Raw genomic sequence first — 24477 nt, 5'->3', positions numbered from 1 at the left:
AGTTTATATGGGATTCTGAATATTTATATTCTACCAGCACTTTTTTTGTCTACAATAACAGAGATGCCTGAAAATATAGCCTCCAAACTACTTGGCTGTAATACAGTTAACAATCTATTTGCATCAACCCGGAGCTTAATATGTGTTGTTTTACCCTGCTTCTCATTTTGCTAGCTTAAAATTAACTCTTACATCTCCACTGCTGATCTGTCACATCTATATTTGTTTGGATATGGTCGTGTTCCTTCATCACTAAAGTGGCAAGTCTGCTTCACGAAGAGCAACATTGGCCCTATTCTCAGCATGTAAAATCTGTTCTGCAGGATGAATTTTAACATACGCTTATATGTGGGCCTGGTAAATCCATTTCCACGTAGTCTGGGAATTTATTTGTGCCCAGCATGTTAGTTGATGAAGTAGTACTCTGCATAATTGAACCCCGGGATCTGCTCCAGTGGAAAGGATTGTGCTGTATCTGATGACTTGTAGATCCATTGGGATGGAACCCAAACATAAATTTCTATCTAACTGGAAAGTAATGAAACTTTTAATGAGCTGTAAGTGAAAGCTGAGGTAAAATCACTACATATCAAATAATTTCATGAGAATTCTGGTGCCAGCATGCCTGCCATGATGGGCAAATTAATTTTTCACAAAGTCTTATGCTACCTGGGGGAATTCTGAACTTCCAGCATCAAGGAAGGCAGAAGCTTGTTTTCTAAGTATATCTAAGTTTACAGAAAGTCTAGCCGGAGAAGGTTCTTTAGGATGTGTAATTTGTATTTCAAAGCAATGAGAATTGTATTTTTTAAACTTTAATCTATCTTAGGTAAACAATATTGGACTGAAATAGGGGAAACAGTAAAAATTATTGCAATTCAGGTAGCATCTCTAAACACTACAACTGTGCTTTATTGTTTTTCAGTTTATTTTTAAGATGGTATTTTTTATATTAGCTGCATATACGCAGCATAGGTGATGTTGTAAACATCTTATAAAGATTCCCCTGATAAATTGCTAGTAGCTACTGAGCCTCATTTTGAAACACAGTCATGCTGTGAGATATCTCAACTTTTGGGTTTGGAGACTGAGGGAACAGGTAGCCTTTATTTTGAGTTAAACACTTCAGAGTTTAGAGAGTTTATTACGTTGTTATGCAATGTACAGTGATCAGAGAAGTGACATCTGTCTGTTTTTCTTGTGACAGACTTTACAGGTGAAATTTAGTTTTGAGACTAAGTGGGTTACGACGTAATGGTCTACATGTTATTGTGTGCTGTGTTGCTGCCATGGTCTTAGTTTGGGAATGTCACATGGCTGAAGGTCCCTGTGCTTTTTTCTGCTCAGCGCAACTGGAAAATGTGTAGCACAGCTCAAAATAACCATTGGCTAAATAGACTCTACCTTTCGGAGAAGGTGGGATGAGTCTTCTCTATTTATTTGCAGTATGCTTAAACCATTTCATTTCTGAGCTAAGGAGGAGGTGTGTATCGGGAGCTCCAGAAGACTGACACCATCCTGTTCAGAGTTTTGTCTTGCTGTCTGTCTACAGCTAAGCTGCTCTTCCTTAGAACATGGGAAAATGGCAGCACTGAGTCCTTGACCATATGTTTAACCAAGTGGGATAATTCTTCTGTCTAATGGGTTCCACATGTACCAAGAAGACTGAAAGAAATCACGTAAGCAAGGAGAGGATGAAGTGTTTTGGCTTGTACTCAGCCGTAGTAGTAACAGCCTTTTTGCAGTTAGCTAGGTGATGACAAGAAACATGCACTTAATGTATCTCTACGGAGTGTGAGACCTGCTTTGCTTCTGTGGCTGAGGTGTTCTTCTCAGCCAAGGCTCCACCGACTGGTATACATACCGCCAAACTCATGAATGGGTGTGCACAGATGGTAGCAGACTGGCCTTCTGCAAGTGGTTGCCAGGTTTTTTACTGCGTTTTAGTGCTGGATTCTACCAGCACAGCACTGCCAGCAATTTCAGTGGTTAAAGCAAATTGAATGAGAGGAGAAGAAAGCAACGTTCACAGTTTCCAATGTAATCCTTCTGCTAAATTCAATTTATTTTTTCTTTGGTGATGCTGCCACTTAATGAGAAGCATTTTTTTTCATTTGTTCATATGTTTCCACCTGCCAGGTGGTGAATATTTTAGGGATACAGGAGTTATTATACCTAACTCCTCTTCAGAGCTCTCTGCCTCCCAAGTAGCTGACTGCCTCAAGCTGACAAGATTTTTTTGTGTTCTTGTGCTCTTCCCACTGTAAACCTCCCAAAATTGCTTGCTTCCAAATTTCTGTTGAAATTATAGTCACAATTGGAGTGAAGCAAGAGCTTAGATGACTGCATCCAGCCAGAGTGAATATTATTGCTGAATTGTAACACCTCCACATAGGGGGCTGTAATGTAAAGGAAACGTGACAAAACTGAAATTGTAACACTGAAAATTATAACCCCCACAAGTGTTTCTCATTAAAAGCAGAAATTTCTGAATAATTCTGTGAGTGAAACCCAGCGTTGAAACACTGATCAGTCCTCCTCCCCCCTTTCCTTCTGCTGCCTAGTATATTAGGAAGTTTTCATCATACTTTTCAGGTCAAGTGTTTTAATTAGAAAATTAAATTGGGGAGGTCAGGAGGCTGAAAGGAAAAGACAAGCATGGTTTGAATGGCAGCATGCATCGGTGGCTGCGGCGTGAGCTGCCTTTCACCCTTCACTTTCTGTTCCTTTGAATGCTGCTGTGAGATAAACATTGTAGCTTACAGGAGATCGTCTTCACTGTTAATACATTGTGCTGGTGGTTCTTCACTAGCCTGAGTCTTGGCTTAATACGCCTTTTAAGGCATATATTAGCAAATATAATGGCAATAATAGGATAGTGTCATGGTCCACTGCAAAGCTTGCTTGGTATTGCTGACATACTTTTGCTCGGATTCCATTTTCTGAGTACCCGATTATGAGTATGTGTTCAGACTAAGCACTGCATTTCCAGTGAAGAAGTTGTTATGAGCCTTGAAATTTAAAGGGAGGACATGGTAATGATTTGTTTTCCTCCATCCAGCAAAGAAATATGGATTGAGAAGTCTAACTACCTCACCAAAAGCTATTTCTGGTTTCAGCAAACCTGTAGAACTGAAGAAAAAGTTCATATGTATTATTAAGTTACTATCTGTACAGGATTGTTCCTTTTAAATGAAAAATAATAATAAAAAGACGTCTAACAGTAATTTATGAAGAAAGCGTGAAGGTCACGGTAGGAAAAGATACAGTTTTGAGAAATTAAATGCCTTTTTCTCCCCTCTTCTCTCAGGGGTACATTTGAATCACAAAATGAGATTATCAGGTTGTTGCCTCAGATAATGCTTGTGATTGATCTCTGCCCATTACTACTGCTGAAATACTGAGAACTGATCTTTAATCAGTCACAATACAAGGAGTTCTAAATTAAACTGCTGGTGTCTTTTGTAGATAAATAACTTTGTTTGAAATGAGGATGCTTTTTGAGGGAATGCTTTCGAGATTAGTGGGTGTGTATGTGGAAATCTCTGATGATTGCATTGTCTTCGTTCAAGAAGTAGCAAATGCGTTTACAGAAAGTATTTTGACCTGCTGTGACACATGCAATAAACTGTATAATACACATCATGGAACACTTTAATGTTCATGAGTGGGAGATTACCTGAACTGGTGTGTTGATACGTGCCCTCTATTTTTCAGTTTAATGAATTGCATGACCTAATGTCGAGATAGCAGAGGAATCATGATGGTTGTCCTAGATATTGAGCTCAATGATAGAAACCATATATGCCACTGATAGAATAGGCTGAAAGTTACACATACAGGATCTGATTAGAATTAGATTACATGTAATCATGTTTTGTTAAGTATGAGATATCTTGTAGGATTGCATTATATAAAATCTGACTATTAAGGTGATGATTTTGAACCTAACTGTGTTTTTTTTTTCCCCTATATGTTTTTAGGAGATACAGTTAGAACATGCAAAGCAAGCTTTTGTGCAGAGAGACAATGCTCAGGCTGGAAGAGTCACTGCTATGGACTTCAGGGACATTATGGTCACTATCCGGCCACACATGCTGACACCATTTGTAGAAGAATGTCTAGTAGCTGTGAGTAGTTCTGGTATCCCAACTGGGAAAGACCTGGGATACAGGCGTGAGATTACTTTTTATGTGCCTCGACAACTGTAAGTGGCACGTAGTCCAGCTTATGGATGCATATTTTTAAGTTTAGCGGTTACTATCTACACATATGAAAGTTAACTCCTACTGCAGAAGATATATCCTCAATGTTCCTGGTCTCCTGAGACAAAAGACAAAGCAGGTGGATGCACCTTAGTAATGGCCTACAAATGCAGAGTTTGCCTTTACTAGTTCCAGTCATTCCATTGTAGTAGACTATGTCAAGTATGTCAGAATGCCATTGTATCCCACTTAGGAAATCATCCTGAAAGGACGTGCTTTGTAATGTCAATTCTAACCTCCTTGGTGTAATTTCCAAGCACCTGGGACAGTGTATGAACTGGAGCATCACCCAAAGACATTCCCTGTATATTAACTGATAGTTGTTACACTTGATTGTACACTTTTTTACAGCTTGAAGTGCATAAACCAAATTAAATACTACAATTCTGCATTTTCACTGAAAAAAAAAAAAAGTTTCTATTTTGACCACAGTTTCTAGTCTTGGGAACTTGTAACAGCACTTTCCAAGTAATCCAAAGTCTGACCCTACCAGATTTAAAGAAATCTGTTCTGCTTTGACTTGCAAAGGAGAATTCCAGGGAGATGTGTGAAGTGATGAGAGCTGCAAACTCTAGACAGAATATTGGAAGAAGCATACAGCAGAAAGCATAGCCAGACTTAGAGACTGACAGTGAGATCTGATACTTTCTTCCTTGATTCTCTCCTCAGTCTTGTTATCAGCTTTCCTGAGTCATACAATCTCTCATAAAACATAAGATAAGATTTTAGAATCTCCCTCAAAGTCAATTAAATTTTGGCAAGCTTATGCATTGTTTTCAGAAATTTGCTTGATCACTGATCTGATACTTTAAATAGGGAATCAATCCAATAATTTTTCCATGTGCAGACCCAACACCACTTTAAAATAAAAGTTTAGGCTCAGTTTTCATTTGAGAATTAATAACTGCTTGAACCTTATTGTTCCTATTTTATTTGACCGCCTGATATAAGCCTGAGAGCTTACTGCTGGTTTTCCATGACTTGAAATGCCTGTGAATTTAAATGTTTCAGTTGACCTTTTTCAGAATATGTTTTGATTTTGTTGAAATTTTCTGTATAGTAATATACTTTACATGTAGAACTAGATTTCCTCATTACTAGAAATAAGCCAACTTATGAAACATTTCCAACTGAAGCAGTACTGAAACTTGAACTTTGTAAATTACTACTGGTTATGTTGTTATAATCCTGCATATGTATTTGTTTAGGTTTGTAGAGTGAGGAGAGTTTTACATTCTGGTCATGATTAGTTTCAGTAACATAAGAATCTTTCATAGTTTTCTTTATTTTGGAGATTTTTCTAAAAAAAAGCAACCCAGTGCTACTGTCGCTCTTGTAAAAGAACGTTGTTTGAAAACCTTTATTGCAAGATTTTTCTTAGTCTTGTAACAGTCTCCTTTCGCTTTTCGTCTTTTACTGTCTTTAGGCTGCTGGAGGTACCACTTCCCATCAGGTCAGCTTTTCCTATTTTAATGGATTTAATTCTCTCCTTAACAACATGGAGCTCATTAGAAAGATCTACAGTACTCTGGCTGGAAATAGAAAAGATGTGGAAGTCACTAAGGGTTGGTAGAAATGTTTGCAGTCTGGAAGTTTCCTTGGGCGTTTGATTGGGGTGGGTGGAGGGGAATGAGAGGGGGAGAAAGCCTGCCTCGTTAGCATTCCTTGGTACGCCACTCAGTTTTGTATACTCCTGTTGGAGTCCACCCTCCAGGTTTTTCATTTTGTTTCAATCAGAAAAAGGTCCTAGTAAACTGGTGGTGGGGGCAGGGTGAGGAAAGTATGTAAAGATGTTTAAAAGTTTAAAAAACTTCCTAGGACTCCTGCCAAATTGGCAGCCTATTAAAGTGACCTTCAAGGGTAGTTAAAGAATTCCATAAACTTGTATTGGCGGCACAGTAAGCTGATCTACAAGCTTGGAACAAGATGTTATCTGCTATATCTAACCACTTTTATAGAGAATTCCCTGTGCAACGCCAAAGTTTCATTAATATGGCCTGCTGGGACTATGCCTGAAAAGTTCCACATCTCTTGACTCCTGTTTTTTTTTTCTGTTTGCCTTTTATTTTGTTGTTTGTTTTTTTTTTCCCTCTGGCCCACAACTGATTGATACTGTATGTCAGATATCTTAAATCCTGCTGATAGCACTAAGCTTTAAGACCAGAGAATTGTACTTATTTGCATGAAGGATATACCATTTAAAACATACATTTATGCAGTGGCAGGAATACTTTTGTGGTGGGTTGCTTTTATTCTCCTTCTGCCCCCACCAGTGTCTTCTACTTACTGCTAAGAAATAAAGCAGCTCTGGGGTGCTCTGGATTGCTTGTTCTGGTTTAGTTAGTTTTTCTTTCTGTGTTCTTATTCTGTTGCAGAGGAGTTTGTTCTGGCAGCTCAGAAATTTGGTCAAGTTACACCAATGGAAGTTGACATCTTGTTTCAGTTAGCAGATCTGTATGAGCCACGGGGGTAAGTGGAGAATTATCTATCCTCCTCTCTTTCCTTTCCTCCTCTCTCCTTGGATGGAGTGGGAGGTGGTGTTGGGGAACAGGAGAGTGTAGTGTAGTAGTTACGTGCCAATATTTTCTTGGGATCTGAAAACTCATCTGTAAGCAAATGCTAAGCTGAATTAATTTCCTCAGGCGCATGACGTTAGCTGATATTGAAAGAATTGCTCCTCTGGAGGAGGGGACGTTGCCCTACAACCTGGCTGAGGCTCAGAGGCAGGTAAGAACAGAAGCCAGTATGATGTTGTTATTTATTTCTAGTCCCAGGTAAACAGCCAACCACCTTCTGTATTGTCAGTTGCTTTTCTCTTGCATTCTGTAATATCTGTGAGGAATACCTTCTTGTTAGAATTTATTTTTAACCTGTGTCATGTCCTGTCATCTCTTCTCTGTGCCCCTTTTGGGGATGCGTTTTGTCAGGTTAAATGTAATTTACTTTGGAAAGGTAAAATGTATATGAGTGTCATCCAGCCCTTCAGTAAATGTTAGGTACGTACCTATTTAGGGTGTTTATGTTTTGTGATTCTGTTGCTCTCTGTTCTTTTAATGAGGAAAGAAGACTTCCTGCTTCGAATATGGATGGTAAATTCAACATCTAGCTTATTAAATGGCAGCCCTTGTTCTGAACACACATGCGTGTTCCTGGCTTCAGAGTATTCCCTGCTTTGCCTTATGCTCTGCTGAATATCAAAATAGGAAAGATTATGTTTAGTCTACCATCACAGTTTCAGTAAAAACATTAATATTCTCTGCAATTCCAAAGACTAAAGGATATTGACTTTCGATGATATAACAGCAAATGAACTTCTGTTGTGTTTGAGGCAAGAAGAAATAGGAGTGTTCTTTAAATGTCAAACCTGTTGGTTTTTTAGTTTTGATATTATTTTAGCATATCTTGTATTTTCATTGACACAGTTTCTGTACAGAGAGATTTAAAACTAACCCTCTGTTTCTGTTTCTCTCTGTCTCTATTTTAAGGCAATCTTAACTTTGTGTCTTGTGAGACTGAGAGGTTGTTGTTGTTTTTTTTCCTGCTCCGGGTCTGTGCAGAGACGCCAGTTTGACCACAATGAGTTCATGCAGGCTACATTTTTAGGACTACCAGGCCATAAGCCAGGCCTCTGTGTGTGTGTGTACACATGCATCTCTTTTGCTTCTGTTTCTTCTTCCCCTCCTTCCCCTACATGTGAACACCCCCACCACTGCTCCAAGACAGTGTCTAGGGTGGCGGTTTTCTGTTTGTTTGAGCAGTGACTAAATGTTGACTATACTGGGATGAGTTCAAAATGAGTTGGCTCCCAAAAGCTTGCCATCTATTCCTAGAAGACTAAAGGAGTTAAAAGCATTTACATTGGACTGAATATCAAGCAGCATAAGTTACAATAGGTGGCAGTAAAATGTAGCCAAAAATGCGGTGGTGAAAGTAGCAGCTTCTTCAGTTTTGCTTTGGGGCCACTGTCTTTGCTTGTATGATTTATGACATTTCAAGAGGCTAGGACATATGAACCTGCTTAAATCTTACTAATTCTTCTGTATATGTGTCCTACCTTTTCATTTTTCCATCCAGTTCCTTTTTAATGCCAGCTGCTTGATGCTGAGACTGAAAAGATTTTCAACTACATTGATACTGTCAGTTTATTTTCTGGCTAGCTCCAGCTACATTGGAATATTAGCTAAAACCTAAACACATTTTCAGGAAAAAATATATCCATGTTTTTATTTTGTCCTTTTACTTGTAACATTCTAAAAAAAACCCAAAAAACTGTATTACAAAATGTGTTAGTGAGAATGGAAGACTTAACGCCCCTGCAGAACTTCTGTTTTGCTAATTCTTTTCTTTCATTAGATGAAAATTTTAAATCTGGAACACTTCTGAAATTTATTTTTCATTGAGTTGAATCTAGCACTCATAGATTGTGAGCAAAATGAAATTGTGGGAGTGCTTTATGGAACCTTTCTTTTAGCTAATATTTATGAACAACTTTTGCATGCTTGTTTTAATAACTTGAGAAGTAATAGGTGTATCTGGTTTTGGCAACAGTAGAAGGAAATTCCAAACTGCAGTTGCTTTTAGCTGTAGAAAATCAATGACTTCAGATGCAATATGTGTGCTCTCATATGCACATTTGGACCATTGATTTTGGAGTTGTATAATTTTGTTGTAGTATCAGTCTTTCTTTTCTTTGCTGTTCCAACCTGAAGAGGCTACATTATATGGCACCAAGAAATTGGTGGAAAAGAAATAATAATTGAAAACAAAATCCTCGGTGTATTGTGGAATTTTCTCCAGCCTGATCATGAGATGTTCTCTCATGAAATATGATGTTCTGATTATTTTTCTTGTCTTTCCTTTTGTTTTAAATCTTGCCTTGACAGAAAGCTTCAGGCGATGTGTCTCGACCTGTTCTCATCCAGATTGCAGAATCAGCGTACAGGTTTGCCCTTGGTTCAGTTGCTGGAGGTTAGTCATGGCTGAGCAAAAGAATATTCATCTTCACTGTTTGGGCTTTTTCTTCTTTTCTTCTGCCCTTCTTCCCCTTCTGCCTTTCATTTAAGTGTGACAGGCTTCTCAGTCTTTCCCTTGGAGCCATGTTTAAGGGATGGGATGACTATAAGATTGAAGAGGAAAGGGTCATCTGGTCTACAAGAGTTTTGGAATTTACAAGCCATTGGAGGTTGCAGGTGGTATTGCTATCTGATTTTTCACCAAACCAGTTTCAGAAGACTCAGATTAGTAATGAGGTAGGACCAGGAAGTGCTTTTGGTTAAAACTGTGGGAGGTAGTTTAATATATCCAGAATATATTGTGGAGAAAAAAAGATATAACTGATATTTGAGATATAAGTGTGGAAGATGACAGTTGCAGTCAGGCACTGCAAATGCCAAAACGGGTTTTCTGATAGCTTGATTTTTATTTGCAGCTGTTGGAGCCACTGCAGTCTACCCAATTGATTTGGTAAAAACACGAATGCAAAACCAGCGCTCTACAGGCTCTTTTGTAGGAGAACTTATGTATAAAAACAGCTTTGATTGCTTCAAGAAAGTGCTACGTTATGAAGGTTTCTTTGGGCTTTATAGAGGTAAGTTTAAAAGATGGTATATGCTGAGATGCTAATAGGAATTCAGTGAAACTCTGCATTTTAAGCCTATTTTGTTAAGGCTTCAATTTTGCCTGGTTTGTGCTTTTGCTTCTGTTGTAGGCGAAGAGTTTGCAAACTTCTTGATAATTAAGACATTGTAATATGAACGTTTCTGTAAGCCTTCTCTGTCCTTTCCTTCCTCATCTGCAATAGGGCAACAATAGCAATTTCCTACAGAAAAAATATACTGTTAGTCAAGTTTTCATTTCCTTAGCAGTCCTTAGTACCAAGAATATTTTGTCCTGTGTTTGGTAAGAAGTTAGATCATGCATTTTGATTTTTTGTTTCAGTGTTCTTTCTCAGCTGTTTTCTTTCTATTTAAAATCATAAAAACATAGAGAAAATATACCTTAATATTAATACCTTATTAATACCTTGTTATTAACCAGATCTCATTTTGTGATATCTTTTGTGATGAAAAGGTCTCTCTGAACCGGTTGCATGTGCTTCACTAACCATTGGGAATAGTCATCTTTATCAAGTTTTAGGTAAACCTCTTAGCTTATCACTGTGGAGTCAACCGGAGAGATTAGGTGGGTTTCAACCCAGTTAGCTTTATATACGTAACCAGTACACCCAAGTTACGAAGTTAACTGTTCCAAGCTCCCTTTGTAGGCAATGGAGAAAGCTCCAAAAGCTCATTTACTCTGTTCGGGATGTAAATCATCTTCACTCTGGGTATCTTAGGGAAGTGCCTGCAGTTAGATGGAGGCCTTTTGTTTATTTTGTCCTTGTCACAGTTATGACATCAATGGTGTAAGTTCAGGTAACACAGAAGTAGTCACAAAGAATCGTGAACTACTGCATGAGACTGCAGTTGTTCTGTGTCACAGAGATAAAGCAAATTGTATTTCTGGTACCCCAGTTATTGAGATCTCTTATACCTCTCTGCCATATTCATTGGAGAGGATTTGAAACTTGCATTACTTATTTCAGTTTTAGCCGGCTTGGTTAGAAACTTTTTTAAACTTTTTCAAATAAGAATATTGTAATGACGGAAATAAATTGCTAGAAGCAGTTGAGTCAGCAATGAAGAATGGAGGATTTCAGTAAAATATTGTTATGACCTGGCAAAGCTATATGCACCTGAAAAAAAAACTTTAACAGTTTGTAAGACAACATGTGAAACAACATTGAAAGTAAGTGGTGTGATGCATGTGCATATGACCTGAGTTACTGGAGGTTGGCTAAGTAGCTCCTTCACAAAATACAGACTTTGTAATTATTTCAGCACAATTGAAGATGTGAACGCTCTGTTATTATTGACTGAGTTTGAGGCAATTTTTTGAGTAGGCCTAGTAATTTGATAAGGAGTATTGACATGTTTTCTGTTTTGTAAGGATTTATAGCAATCAGAATCGTGAAAAGTCTCAGTTACAGGCTAAAGAACAAAAGGTATTGCCTGCAAATGTATGTCTGCTTCTTCCAGGATCCTGAAAGAATAAATATGTAGAATTCCACTAGTATCTGCTTCTGTCTCATTGAAACTCTGAAGCATAGTGCTTTGGAAAAATCACTGGAAAAATTGTCACCTGGAAAAACAAACCTCAGAAATGTCTTAAATGCATATTCTTAGCTCCGTTTGCTTGTGGTTTTGGAGTGATTTTTTCATTGCCAAATTTGGGGAACTTTGGGAACCTTCATCAATATAGCTTGTCTTTCCTTTCCCCGTACCCTTTACTACTTTATATTCTTCCAAGGAGTACTGAATAGTGAAATCTCAGACGGTTTGGTGGAGCTGAACTTCTAAACACAGGGCAATAATCTAATTTCTGGATTACATGGTAGAAATTGTGTGATGGCAAAGAACACCATCATTTCAGAGGCAAATTGAGACCTGCATTTCTACAGATTCTCTACTTAGAGGGCACCCTGATTTAACTTCTCTTTTTAAAGAGTCAAATAGAGAAAACTCCTTAAAAATGTGGAGCTTCCTCTGTGCAGTTCTGTAAATTCAGACTGTTGCTTGATTTCTAAGGAGATCATGTTGGAGAAAGTTGAGCAACTGAGTGCAGAATGCAGGTTTCTGGTTAAGCTTGAGAGGACAAGAAAATTTGAAAGGAACGTTTTATAGATTAGTATATTCACCTCATTTAATGCAGTAAATTTATAGCAAGAATCATCCCGTTCTAGTCTTAAATACTGCACTAGGTAAGACAGACTGTGGAGTACATTACTTTTTGCTGCTCCTTGGTAACTGGTGTTCTTTCTTGCACTGTGATGGGTTCAGAATTAACTAAACGTGGGTTTTTTTCCTCACTGGAGGAGGGAGTAGTAATTGGTAGAGTTCTCCTGCTTAGCTGAATAGTGATGCAAAACCTTTTAAAAAAATTACAGTAGAAACATCTGGAGCAGTGGTCTCTTTGTCATGCTGCAGCACAAGACAGCAAGCAGGAATTACAAACCCTGCTCTGAACTCAGCCATTTCAGATGAAATTTTTAATGCAAGGCACATATTTCCATCTGGTGAAGTGAACTGATTTTTCTTTTTTGTGTCATTATTTTATTCCAAAATTGAAAAGGGCAAAACCACCATGTTCTAAACCACCATCTCAGATAAGGATAAATTACACCATCTTGTGGATATAAAGAGAGCACTAAATTTTGTTTAATGTGAATTTTGTTCTAAGGATAATCAGTGTTTTCGCTGAGAAGATACTTTGATTTAAAAAAAATACAACAAACAAGCATGATATAAACCTGTAGAATTTTTGTAATATGCATGATGCGAATGCTGTGTTGTTAGATTAATTTTTTTTTAAGACTGTACATCTGAGGTAAATTTTTCATCTGTCTCTTTCTCAACATGGCTGAAAAGAATGCTCACCTCATATACCTCTAACTGACAAGCGTGTCTACATTTATACGTGAAATAAGTATTTAGAAACTCATATATATTTGCATATATTTGCATATATATGCAAATATATATGCAAATATAATAAAATTTTGGAAGCTGCGATTTGTCAACATCTTTTCCAACTGATGAGGTCACCTACTTTTCTTAATATCATTTTAATCAGAAGTCCACCTGATGAGTCACAGAATGCTTCACAGTCTTCAGCAACGCATGTAATAAGGATTATTTCACCTATACTTGATAAAAATTTGATGAGAAATTTAAGTACCAGAGATAAAATGTAGCTCATGAAAATGTTCAGTAGCCATGCCACTTCTCCTGGAAGATGAAAAAGATAGGGAATGCAGTGAAAGACACTGTTATCTATGATCATTAACTGTTAAGGAACTTGTTAGTTTTATATCTTCCAATGGTTCTTCTAGCACTGCAGTGATTCCATGCGCTTTCTAATCTTATATTTTAATAATCCAGATTCAGTATTAGTGGTGAACTCCCATGCTAATGATACAACAAGACAGAAGCTTTCCTCCAGAAGTATACAATGAAGTACCATTTTTGTGTAATGGAAGTACAAGCCTATTCCTACCCTGAAGTTCTGTCAAAGCACGAAATCTTCAAGAAATACCCTATTTCCAGTCTGAGGGAGCTATGTTTGAATGGCAACTGGTGATTAATTGTCCAATTTATTGTGTGAATCATGTCATAGAAAAATTTGGCAGTATTCTGTTACCCCCTTTTTATCAGATGTCCAAGTAGTTTCAAATACTTTACCTAGACTGAGCAACAGCTCCTTCAGTCAGTGTTTTTTTCTAATATGAAAGGAAAAGCACATCTGTTTCACAGTGTGAAACTGAAGTTTCGCTGTTAGATGTCTGAAAAAACACTTTGGCCGAATAAGATTTTTTTTTCACTTGACACCATCACTGCGGCTGGGCCGCATGAGCTATTGCATGTACATTTGCAAAGTATTCAGGCTGCTTTCAGAACGTAACTTGTATGATGTCGCAAATTCTGAATGCAGCTCTCGGTGCTCTCTTGCGCGTACGCCTTCACCTTCCCATAGAGTCCTGCTACAGTAGCGTGTGAAATACGAAGTGGTATGTGGTAGTTGCTACTGAAGAGCCTTGGATACACAAAAATGGGTTGAATAACGTTTGCTGTATACTATACTAGCAGGCTGCCTATGTGCAAAATGTTATTCTCTGATGTTATGAGACACACACATTTTTAAGACAGTCAGACGTTTCTAAACCTGTCCTACATCTGTGCATGTGTCATATTCCTGATCTGCTAATGCATAGTAACAGTGAAGCATTTCCAGCGTGTCAGGATAACCTCAACAGAAAAATGACGTTTTCATATGTGTCCCTTGATGTGCTTGCTTTCTTCCAAAACTTCTCATCTTTATCACGTTCAGAAATCTTTCAACAATGTTTCAGGGCTCCCATCAAAAGGATAAAGAAAAGATAATTTAGTTTTGATAGTCATAATGTATAGAATGCACAGGTACCACTTACAGATAGCTTTATTACATAGGGATGAGAGCAAGAGCAAACGAAGAGTCCCTCTACCTTCTTAAGCTGCTGGAGATAGTAGACCTCGCTGGTATCTGGCAAGGCTATAAAATATAGTATTAAAATTAATGCTACCTTTTTTAGAATGCTATATGCTATCTTGCAGTAGACATACACAGCATTATCTCTGACTAAACTTACAAAGCACTTTCATGTGTGAAGTGGAGAGAGGAAGAGAAAAATGCTCTGGGTTTTCGGTTATTCAGTGGAGATTTGGATGGGTTTTTTGGTGTTTGTTTGTTTTTTTTAAAAAACTTCTACCTATTCGGTTTAATTTTTCTCTTCTACATTGAAGTTTTATGGAAAGTTTTGAGTCATAACAGTCCCATTCAGATTTGAGTGCAACAGGAATGGACCAGATGGGAAAAAAATAACTTGTGCCAAGATAAACATGTTTTTCCTGAGATTTTGCAAGTTCCTTTTACAAATGAAAAGTCTTAGGAGCTGAAAAAATAAAAAAATGGTAAAAAGACCATCTTCAGATCAGTCTAGTAAAAATGAATTTCATTTTTCCTGCTTTGCAGCTCACAAAACTGAAGGTTCGTACAGATCTCCAGTTGGAGTATTTTTAGAATTTTATATCTTAATATTTTACAATTTCTTTTTCTGTAACTTATTTGATATGATATAACTTGAAAGTTGTGCTACATATAGCTTAGGTGTAATAATTAATGATCTTCAGATTCTTTTGGAATTATGTGTCTGTTTACAGACCTGCTCTGGTTCTGCTGGATTAGACTTGGGATCAGATACTGTGTTTGTAAAGTAAATGGAACATCTTTTTAATCTCTGAAGATACAAATTCATTGGCCATAATGTCTATACAAAGCCACACATATCCTATAGAGAGATGCAAATTTAGATCAATATCGTAGCACTTACAAAGATAATTTGGTGTTTATAAGGCTAAAACTGTAAAAATCCTGTTCATTGTATATCCGTGTGTTTTCTTCATAGTGCTGTAGAAAATGTAATATTTAATGACATAATTCTGTTTCTCTTAATTGTTTTTCATTGAAGTCTGGATTCAAGTCACTAAAACTGATTTAGAAATTCAAATTTTGAACTTTAACTTACTCTGCAGAATCTCTTTTTCGAGCAACTGTATATGAACTTAGTGTTACTGTATTTTTTTGTTTGAATATTCAGCCATATGATTATAATTCAATGTAGATGCCTTGGGTAAATGTTTGATGTATATGTACATCAGCTGTATATGCAATTAATTGCTCTTTTTGACACTTAAAAATGCTAAATTTTAAAGGGTTTAGTATATAAATATGTTTGGCCCTCCTGCTACTGCAAGCCAAATGGTGCTATTCTCTGATGTCTTTTCCTTACTAAGAGCATGGATAGTAACCAGTAAAGCTGGTGGATGGTAGCAGGAATGGAAGAATACACTAATCCAGTACACGTACATTTTTCTCTTTGTTATCCTGATGTTTAGCTGTTGGGAAAATGCTTTTTGGCAAGTTAGCTCCTAGAGGTGGAACATGAATTGTTGTCTTTTTCCCCAAAAATAAAACCACGGAGAAGTGCAAATGTCAGGCTTTGTAGAAAGTACCCAAAGGTGCTGCCAGAGCTACTAAAAGAAAGGGGGTCTGCACCAGGAACTCTAGCGGGGTGATTTTCTCACATTTCTGAATGGTGTCCTAATTTCATTATGCTGATGAATGCTTGCAACATCATTCTGGCCTGAGGCTTTGTTGGTAAGCTCTGCATATTTTTAGGTTATGTCCAAAAATTTAAAAAATACCGACTGTTCACTTCAAGCAGGTGAAGCTGGCAGTCAGAGATTGTCACTTCCAGTTCTATAGTGCATCACTTCAAACAAAATAAAATAGGGAATTCCATACTTGGGAAGAAAGCAGCATAACTTTCTTTGTTCTAAGAACTGTTGAGTTAGTTGGGCAAAGTGCTCAAGAACACAGTCATACATGTTTGAATGTTTTGGATTATTTTGATTCCCATCCCCTTGGGTCCTGCCATTTACTGCTGTTCGTTTTGCTAGAGAAAGATACTGCGCTCGTGATTTTTGAAGTGGATGCATCATGTATCTCACAAAATTAATTAGAAAGTCTTGTTTTTTGCATTTTCATATATAAATTGTTAGTGTAGGACAGAGTGCTGAAACATAGTTGGCAAATCTGCGTTAGTGTTTAAGTTTAAAGTGCACTAGTATCATGGGTTTAAAAAAGCTAAAGGAACATACATACAGGCAGTTACTCTGACTTGAAGTGGTAGCACAAAGTTTGTTGTCAAAAGGGAATGTTTAAGTACTCTCATTAAATATAATTACACAAAATTACTGTAAAAATTGCCCATTTCTAGGTGGTGATCTCTACATACGTTTGTTGATTTGTTTAGTTAATACCAAGTTACTCGACGCATTGAATTCTCTATTTCTATGTTACAGGTCTGTTACCGCAGCTATTAGGAGTAGCACCAGAGAAGGCCATAAAACTTACTGTAAGTTTGTACCTGGATTATTTTCACATTTCTCCACATTGTAAAGTCTATCTAATTACAATTAACCCATTAAGAGTTTTTATCCTTAATGCGTCAGCAACATGGTAGAGTGTATTCCATCATTTTTGCTTGGAACAAATTAAATTACAAAAGCATAAAGCAATTGTTTATATCTGACTTGTGAGCATTACAAGTGGCATACAAGTCACATGCAGATATAGATAGATAGATAGATAGATACACACGTGTAGATTTTAAGAATCTTACTGAAAACTTATTTTGGACTTGCTCCAAAATATAACAAGCTTATTCAACTTGTTCAGCTCATCTGCTTGTTTTTAAGTAATGTAGGCCTTTGGTTTCACTTCTTAGCAAAAATGAATAATTATTTATTGGACTTGGAGGGCTTTTTCTTTTGTATCTCCACGTGAGGTTCCTTTATGTTTAATTCTAGTGCAACAGGAGATGATATGAGCATGTAGTGAAGGGTGGGTAAGAATGAAACTTGTCTGCATGCATTTTTTTTTTCCTAAATGTTTTACTTGTGTAATTTTGTTATTTCTTGAATGATTTTAAGGCACTGAAGAATTTCTTATTGTAACCCAATGTTCATGTATTGGTTATTTACCAATAAGCTAGTATTCACCAAAGCTAGTAATATGCTTTTTTTAAAAAAGAAAAGTACTTAATGCTGTTAATTGAATTACTATTGTGTTAAAACTTATTCTTGAACATTCTGATATTTATTTGAAATTATATTTCAATTTTTAAATGTAGTGTTTCTAAAATAATAAATTATTTTATCATTAATTTTCAGATAATGATTTTATTCAATTAGAGATTGTTATCTTTTTCAATAATAAATAATTGAATTATGCTGCAGGTCTTTGTTAGAAAAACATAGTTAGCTTTACAATATTTCAAATCGAATCTAAGATTTGTTTTATATCTGTTAGCTTGGTAGCTTCATGGATGTGTTTGCATTTTCAGTTGCACAGAATTTGCAGCTGATGAGTGTTTTGTCCAACCTTTTAATTTATCAGCTTTCGTAAATGTTTGTTTTTTAAGGTTAATGATTTTGTGAGAGATAAGTTTATGACTAAAGATGGCTCTGTCCCACTGGCTGCAGAAATTCTTGCTGGTGGCTGTGTAAGTATCTTTTAATTTCCTTCGTATGAGATTTGTGAAAGTGCAATGTGTGATCTACGTGGACTAAGGCTTCTGTTTAACCACAGATCCGGTTCAAGAGCAGACTCTGCTAGAGCATCTCAGTTCTTTTTCCTAGATAGGCCAGCCGTTCTTGATGAAAGGGTAAATGTTTCTGTGCATCGTGCCTTTTAACTGCGCTGTGTAATTCTCACAGCTTGGAGTTTGTTTCCTTAATAAAGAATGTGTCTTTATTCGTCTTGGCTGTAGCTTACGGCCTAAAGAGGATTCATGCTAACGTTTCCAGAAGTTAATAATTAGTTACTACTTTGTGGCACCCACTCTGCCACGTCACTTCTTTCCTGATGTGTTATTGCGCCCACTAATTTTCACTTTTTGCAGTGATACTGGCTTTTCGAAATGGCAAAAACTACTCATGCTTCTTTGAGTTCATAGCAGACGTAGGCTGTGTAATGTTAACTCAGTACATAATGCATTCTTGAATGTAGGCTGTATTTAAAACCCACTAAGTTTTTAAGAGCGTTTTGCTTGCAGAAAGTAGTATCTTAATGAACAACTGGCATATTACTGGGTAAAGGATAGTACTTCACGGTTTGGTCTAGCTCTGTCTGTTCATATTACAGCTTACTTTATCTGGTGTATTGATTTTGTTCAAGCAAATGTAAATACTTTAGGTAAAATGAATACTTGTTCAAAGACCAGTGCACTTTACAGATAAAGAACACTGTTTATTTAAACCGGCTTTGATCACTGGGGCAGAGCAATGTTGGTATATTTTCAATCCATCTTTGTTTCTGCTGTCATAAGACAGATGAGGTCACATTTTCAAACAGCCTCTCTCTACCTGTGTCGAAAGCTACAGTGAGCAGCAACTTAAGAACAAATGCTTGTGTCTTAACCTCAGTAGGTGCGGAGATTTGTGCTGTATGTGCTTGCAGAGAGCATAGTACGATTATCTGAGCCTCAGGGTGCAGTGGCTGCGTTGCGTTGCAGGCTGAGAAGCCCTGGCTTTCTGTAATTCTCAGGAGATGGGGCAGGATTTGGCTGGTGTCTCACTGCTCCTTCTGTTTGATCACTGACCTGTTGTAGACTGCCAGGTAGGATCCCCTTGTTCTGTAACTTTAGGAGCATTCAGGGTAGAAAAAAAGAAGGGGAGGGAGAGAAGAATGTGGGTCTCTAAAGCCCTAAATAAAAAGCATGCTGTAAACGAAGGAAAAATGCAATAAAGTGCTTGCAGAGTAAAAACGATTTGCCCCTTACGCTAATAAAATGTCTTATGAACATAGCAGCCATAGAGAATTCAGCAAAATTTTCATTTAAAATGTCATTTGATCTAGAGTTTTTATTTTTACAGACTGATGTGAAATTTTTAATGCAGTACAAAAAGCACTCTCTACCTGTCATTCATGAAAATGCTGCAGGAAGCTTTTTGCCAGTAGTTCATCGTAAACGAAGGATCTGCTTTGAGAGATAGGTGGCTTGAGAAGTATTTTAAACATGCTGTATATGTTGGCTTGTCCTATTTGGTATTTGAAATATATATATTAACAGTGAGATGCTGCATAAAGTTGTAGCAGTAGACGTGCGGTGGAAGAATGCCCTGAGTTTTCTTTTAACTAGAGTGCTCCACTTAAGGGCATAGTCTAGTGCCAGGTAGATAGGTTGAAACTTGTCTTTTCTGCAGGTGGTCTTTGGGGTGGGTTTTTTTTTTTGAATTTTAAACCCTATTCAGGCTAGCAACAGCAACTCTCATTACAAGTGGTTCCTAGTTTTTTGGGGTGAATTTTTCTGTCATGGTGTAAATATATACATAAAATGTGAGATGCCGAAGACAGGCTTTTTCCCTATAGCTTTCAGCATTGTATTTGCCTAACTTTTTGTCCCTGTTTAAGCCAACGTGAAACGTGTGATTTCACTCTGGAAACAGTAAGGACATTGTTGAATGCTTTTGAAAATTTTCAGTCTTGAATTTTTACCTCATTTCACGATGTAGTAATCGCTTATGTGGGAGGCAAGAAGACGGGAGGCAAGAAGACAGGAGTGCATGATGTGTTAGAGTCTAAAAAAGTGGCAGCCAACTAAGATGAATTTTATAAAAGACACCTGCCCTATCACCTTTCTGCTCTCCACATCTAATTCTCAGCTGTGATTACAAACACAGATGTTAGATTTTCCTTCTTCTGTGCTTCTCTTCCCTTGGAGTGCATTCATTGCTTATGCAAGGGCTGTGTGCTGGGATGCTTGCGAGATTCTAATGTTTTAAATACCAACCCTGTGAGTACAGTATAGCATTAATAGTTAGGAAAGGGAGGACCGACCAGATACTTGGATGGTTCGGGTTGTTCAGTAACACAAAGGGCTTTGAAGGGGTCAGTATCACCTGAGTAGCTCCGCTCCCTGTTTGCCCAACCATTGCCAGGCGTGGACTTTTAAGTCCCCAAGGAGTTCGCTTTGCATCATAATTACTGAGAATTAGTACACGAGGCTGACTTTTGCACTTGTAACTAAAGCTGATTGTTTCATTGAACAAGTCTTTTTCTGTTTTGTAAACTGTTTTCTCTCCTGAAAAAAAAAAAAAAAAAGAAGAAAAGAAGAAAATAGAAAGATCTTTTACTTCATGACCTCGTGGCACTTAGTTCAGTTAACAGCCTGTTTCATAGCTTCTTATTATGTGAAGGTGAAAGTGCTCTGTTGGTTGAGATTTTTTTTTTTTTGAGACCCCCAAAAATATAATTGAATGTATAACCTTTATATTTTTATACAGAATATTAAAAGAAGGTTGTTAAGTAAATTCCTAACTCAAAATTTCCATCTCCTTTGTCTGTAAGAAATTTTCCTAGTGACTATGGTGTTTGCTACCCATAAAAATATATGTGACTTCAGATTTGCACAATGTCTGACACTCGCCACGAACTCTGGTCTCTGCTGTGCATTTAGGACTCTCGTCGCTCATGCGAATCCTATATAGCCCTTATCATTATTAGAGTAGTAAAAAGCTTCAGTTCCAAGACATAGCGTAATGGTACTGCAGAGCTAGGATCTGATGAGCATCTAAACCATGAATCTGACTTAACCACCTTGAATGAAAAAGTGCACAAATATGCTAGGTTTGATTTCTGCTAATGCTGTAAATTACCTTCAGGGATTCTTTGAAAAAAGGGTCATCTTGGGTAAGCTGTAAGTACAATTTGATTTATTTTTTTTTTTACAGTAACAATAATCTTGAAATTTCTGCAAGCTTTTTTTCATGGTCTTTCAATTTATTTTATATTTTAAATAAAAAATAATCACTAGTCATACCAAGTTTAGCTGCGTGCTTCTTTTAAACTTAATTCATTTAAAAGCTTCTGTTAAAGGTAACCTGATTTTTTTTTTTTTTTTTTGACACAGCGCTCGCTGGTCATTATTCTTATTTTTGAGTTGTATTAACCAATTGAAAACTCTATTTGTGAAAGTGGCTTAAATATTACTTTTGGGGTTTTGAGGTGTTGCCTTTAATACTAAGCTTGTAGGTGAGACAGTAATTTTGTTTAGTTCCTTAAATAAAGCAATTCCACGTTTAACTGAAAAATGTACATTATGTGTCTGGAAGGAACTGGGAAAGAGATGCGAAGATGCAAAATAAAGTGTGATCATAAAATACGTACAAAATATTAAGAAAAACAGAATAAGAATTATAGCATGACTAAAAGGAAATACCTATATAAGATATGTTGCTTTGTCTGCATACAGTAATACAATTATATGGGTAAATTGGAGGCTTAATGTTGAGAAAGAAAACGGAAAAACATTTTGCTTTATTAACCTTTCCTTCTGCTCTCCCTCTTTCCCAGCATACATAGTCTTTTCCTTCCCAGCTGCTCAGTGTGTGCTCACTATTAGCTAGTTTAAATCATGTAGCACGGTACAATTACAGACCCCGTACAGATCTGCTTTTATTTAAGTTGTCAAGACAATTTTTGGTATATTTCTAGAGACTTTATAGTAATCGTAATAAAGTTAAAACATATTGGCCCTGCTTGGACAACCTCAACTCTGCTATGGAACATAAAAATTAGATATGGTTAAGATGGAGTTCATCTAGAAAGTGCAAAATCCCATTCATAATTAATTTTTATAAAGGAATATGATGTGAAATTCCGGATAAATTGTGCTGATAACCAATCTAGTTCAAATAGTTTTATTAAGCTACTTACAACATTTATTTGAAGTTTCAGAGAGTAATAAAGAGAAGTCCACATCTGAGATGCATTTCCTCTGTTGCATTGCAGTAGAGGTAGAGGGTGGATGGACTGCAATTCCTACACTTTTTAGATATTTAACTTGCAAAATTTCAGACGTTTCTAAGTTTTAGGCTAAAGGAGACTGAAGGTGTCATTCTAGCTTTCGTTATTTAGAAACCTAAATGTGATAAAATTCGATCCTATTTGGCAAGGAAGGCTGAGCTGTGAGTAAGGGTAAAATGAAACCAAGCGTTATGTATGCTGGGGAAAAAAAATATCTCTGCATGTATCTGAAAAAAAAAACCAAACACGACTGCTATGACACAGGAAAGTTTTTGTATAGTTTATTGAGAGAGTTAAGTAATGATGATCTTGGTGATTGCTCATACTAGCTTTGAAAGCAAATGGGGTACATCTCTTGAACTCTTAACAGATCTATTCTCAGAGGTCTGTTCTCCCTGTAGTCAGGGAATGTAACTTCTGTTAATTTCAAGGGGAGTTCTACCTGCATGTGTAAAAGCCCAGTGTTCGGATTTTTGCTTTAAGGAAAGATTCGGAAGCTCCTATTATTATTTTTTTTCTTGATTAAATTTAAAGTGATTTTCTTTTTACATAAAATTTGTTGTTAAATACACTAATTAGATTTAAAGTCTATTTAATAGAATTAATATAATGTAACAAAATATACTATAATTAATTAGGTATTTTTAAAATAATTGGTAATTGTAGTTGTTTTCAGCACACTGAAAATAATTTAAACTAATTGTAAACTTTTGGTACAAAAAAACCCAGCTAGATCTGGACTTAAATTTAACTTCACTTTTGCAAATCTGTTGTGTTTCAGCAGTGCTCTGTTTTAATTGTTTCTGATCAATTTTAAGCTAATGTTAGATTTAAGTCTTATAATGAAGTTTGGGAAGGCAACATACAGTAACGTGATAGCCCGTCTAAGAGCTTGTACCAAAGGGTGGGGAAGTTCTGGTGTAGAGTTCCTGCTTTTCTTTGACCTCACCCCACATTTTCTTGCAGGTTTGGATGTTTTTAAAAAGTTTGCTGAAATTTTTACCCAGTCATACCTCTTTAAACTGACGTTTCCTGAAAGCAGCAAGGAGTTATGCAGAACATGATTTCACTCCATTTTGAATTTTCTTTTTGAATGAGTTAATTTAATTTTAATTTTTTTTCCGAAGGTATTTTCTCATAACAAATTAGAGGTAATTAGCTTTTTTGCTTCCCCTCTCCTCTTCCTTTTTTATTTCCTTTCACCCCTAAAAAAAAGAGAGAGAGGAAATTTTTCAAACTGTAAAACAAGGAGGGATGCATAGATTTAGGTTGATATGGTTCTGATTGCAGAACTGAAAAATTCTGAACTCTTTAAAAAGCCCTTTTTTTTCAACAAACACACTTAATATTCTTTCCATCTGAAACAAATTCTTTTTTTCCTATTACATTAGAAATAACTGCAAAATTTTATATGAACATACATTAGAGTTTAAAACATGTATTTGTTTTGACAATTATATTTTATTACACATCTCTTTCTCTTACTACTCCTTCTTTTACTGGCAGTAAAATATTTTAGTGTTTACCAGTGCAGGTTAAAAAAAAAAAAAAACAAAACCCAAACACAAAGCCTTGAACTCAAATCAGGAATTAAAATCTAGCTTTCTATGAGAAAAAGGAAGATATTTATGATGTCACAGTAATTTATGATGTGGCCAAGAAATAATGGGTCACAGTTTTAATACGGCTACCATGCCTTAAGACTTGAAAGGTCTATAAATCATTAAATGATTCTACAACTAGTCAAAATAGACAAGTAGAGCAGACAGAGCCAAATGTTAACATATTTGACAGGTCTGTAACTTAATTGCTTTTATAATGCCAATCAAGTAGGCTCCGCTTTGATTTTTTGGCTAGGCTTCTGAGAAGTGAATTACCTATAACGTGGAAAATATAAAATCCACCATTTTAATTTTTTTTCCTGCTGCAGATTTGGTCAGTGCTTATAAACAAACCATACTCCTGTTAGTTTCCGTTTAGCCAGGTCATTAATAACCTATTGTAGGGCAATTGTCACAACTTGTATCTGAGTCTCGGAAATCTGTCTGAAGCAGTAGCAGGAAGGTACTTCTGTTTAGACTAATTGCAATTCTGTTTATGAGCACTTTTACGTGAATGTTTGAAGGAGCTTGCTTTACATTTTATGTACATTTCGATGTTAACAAGACTCTGTGATTCTAGCAGCGTTCGCTGTTTGTGCTGCCCAGAA

General features: G+C 36.5%; 1 protein-coding gene across 2 annotated transcripts in view; it reads left to right on the top strand.

The window, feature by feature from the left end:
• Positions 1 to 24477, top strand: part of SLC25A13 (solute carrier family 25 member 13) — a 102842-nt gene that overhangs the window by 54176 nt on the left and 24189 nt on the right. For both annotated transcript variants that reach the window (XM_086614237.1, XM_086614238.1), the window contains 8 exons: positions 3984 to 4130; positions 5692 to 5830; positions 6641 to 6734; positions 6908 to 6992; positions 9149 to 9233; positions 9694 to 9852; positions 16763 to 16815; positions 17884 to 17964. In XM_086614237.1, the coding sequence (XP_086470363.1) occupies positions 3984 to 4130; positions 5692 to 5830; positions 6641 to 6734; positions 6908 to 6992; positions 9149 to 9233; positions 9694 to 9852; positions 16763 to 16815; positions 17884 to 17964 (843 nt within the window). The remainder of the gene's footprint in view (positions 1 to 3983; positions 4131 to 5691; positions 5831 to 6640; positions 6735 to 6907; positions 6993 to 9148; positions 9234 to 9693; positions 9853 to 16762; positions 16816 to 17883; positions 17965 to 24477) is intronic.

The sequence above is a fragment of the Tauraco erythrolophus genome, chromosome 7 (genome assembly GCF_009769465.1).
Source record: "Tauraco erythrolophus isolate bTauEry1 chromosome 7, bTauEry1.pri, whole genome shotgun sequence".
NCBI lineage: Eukaryota > Metazoa > Chordata > Aves > Musophagiformes > Musophagidae > Tauraco > Tauraco erythrolophus.
The sequence above is the reverse complement of the archived record's forward strand: the minus strand, read 5'-3'. Positions and strand labels throughout refer to the sequence as shown.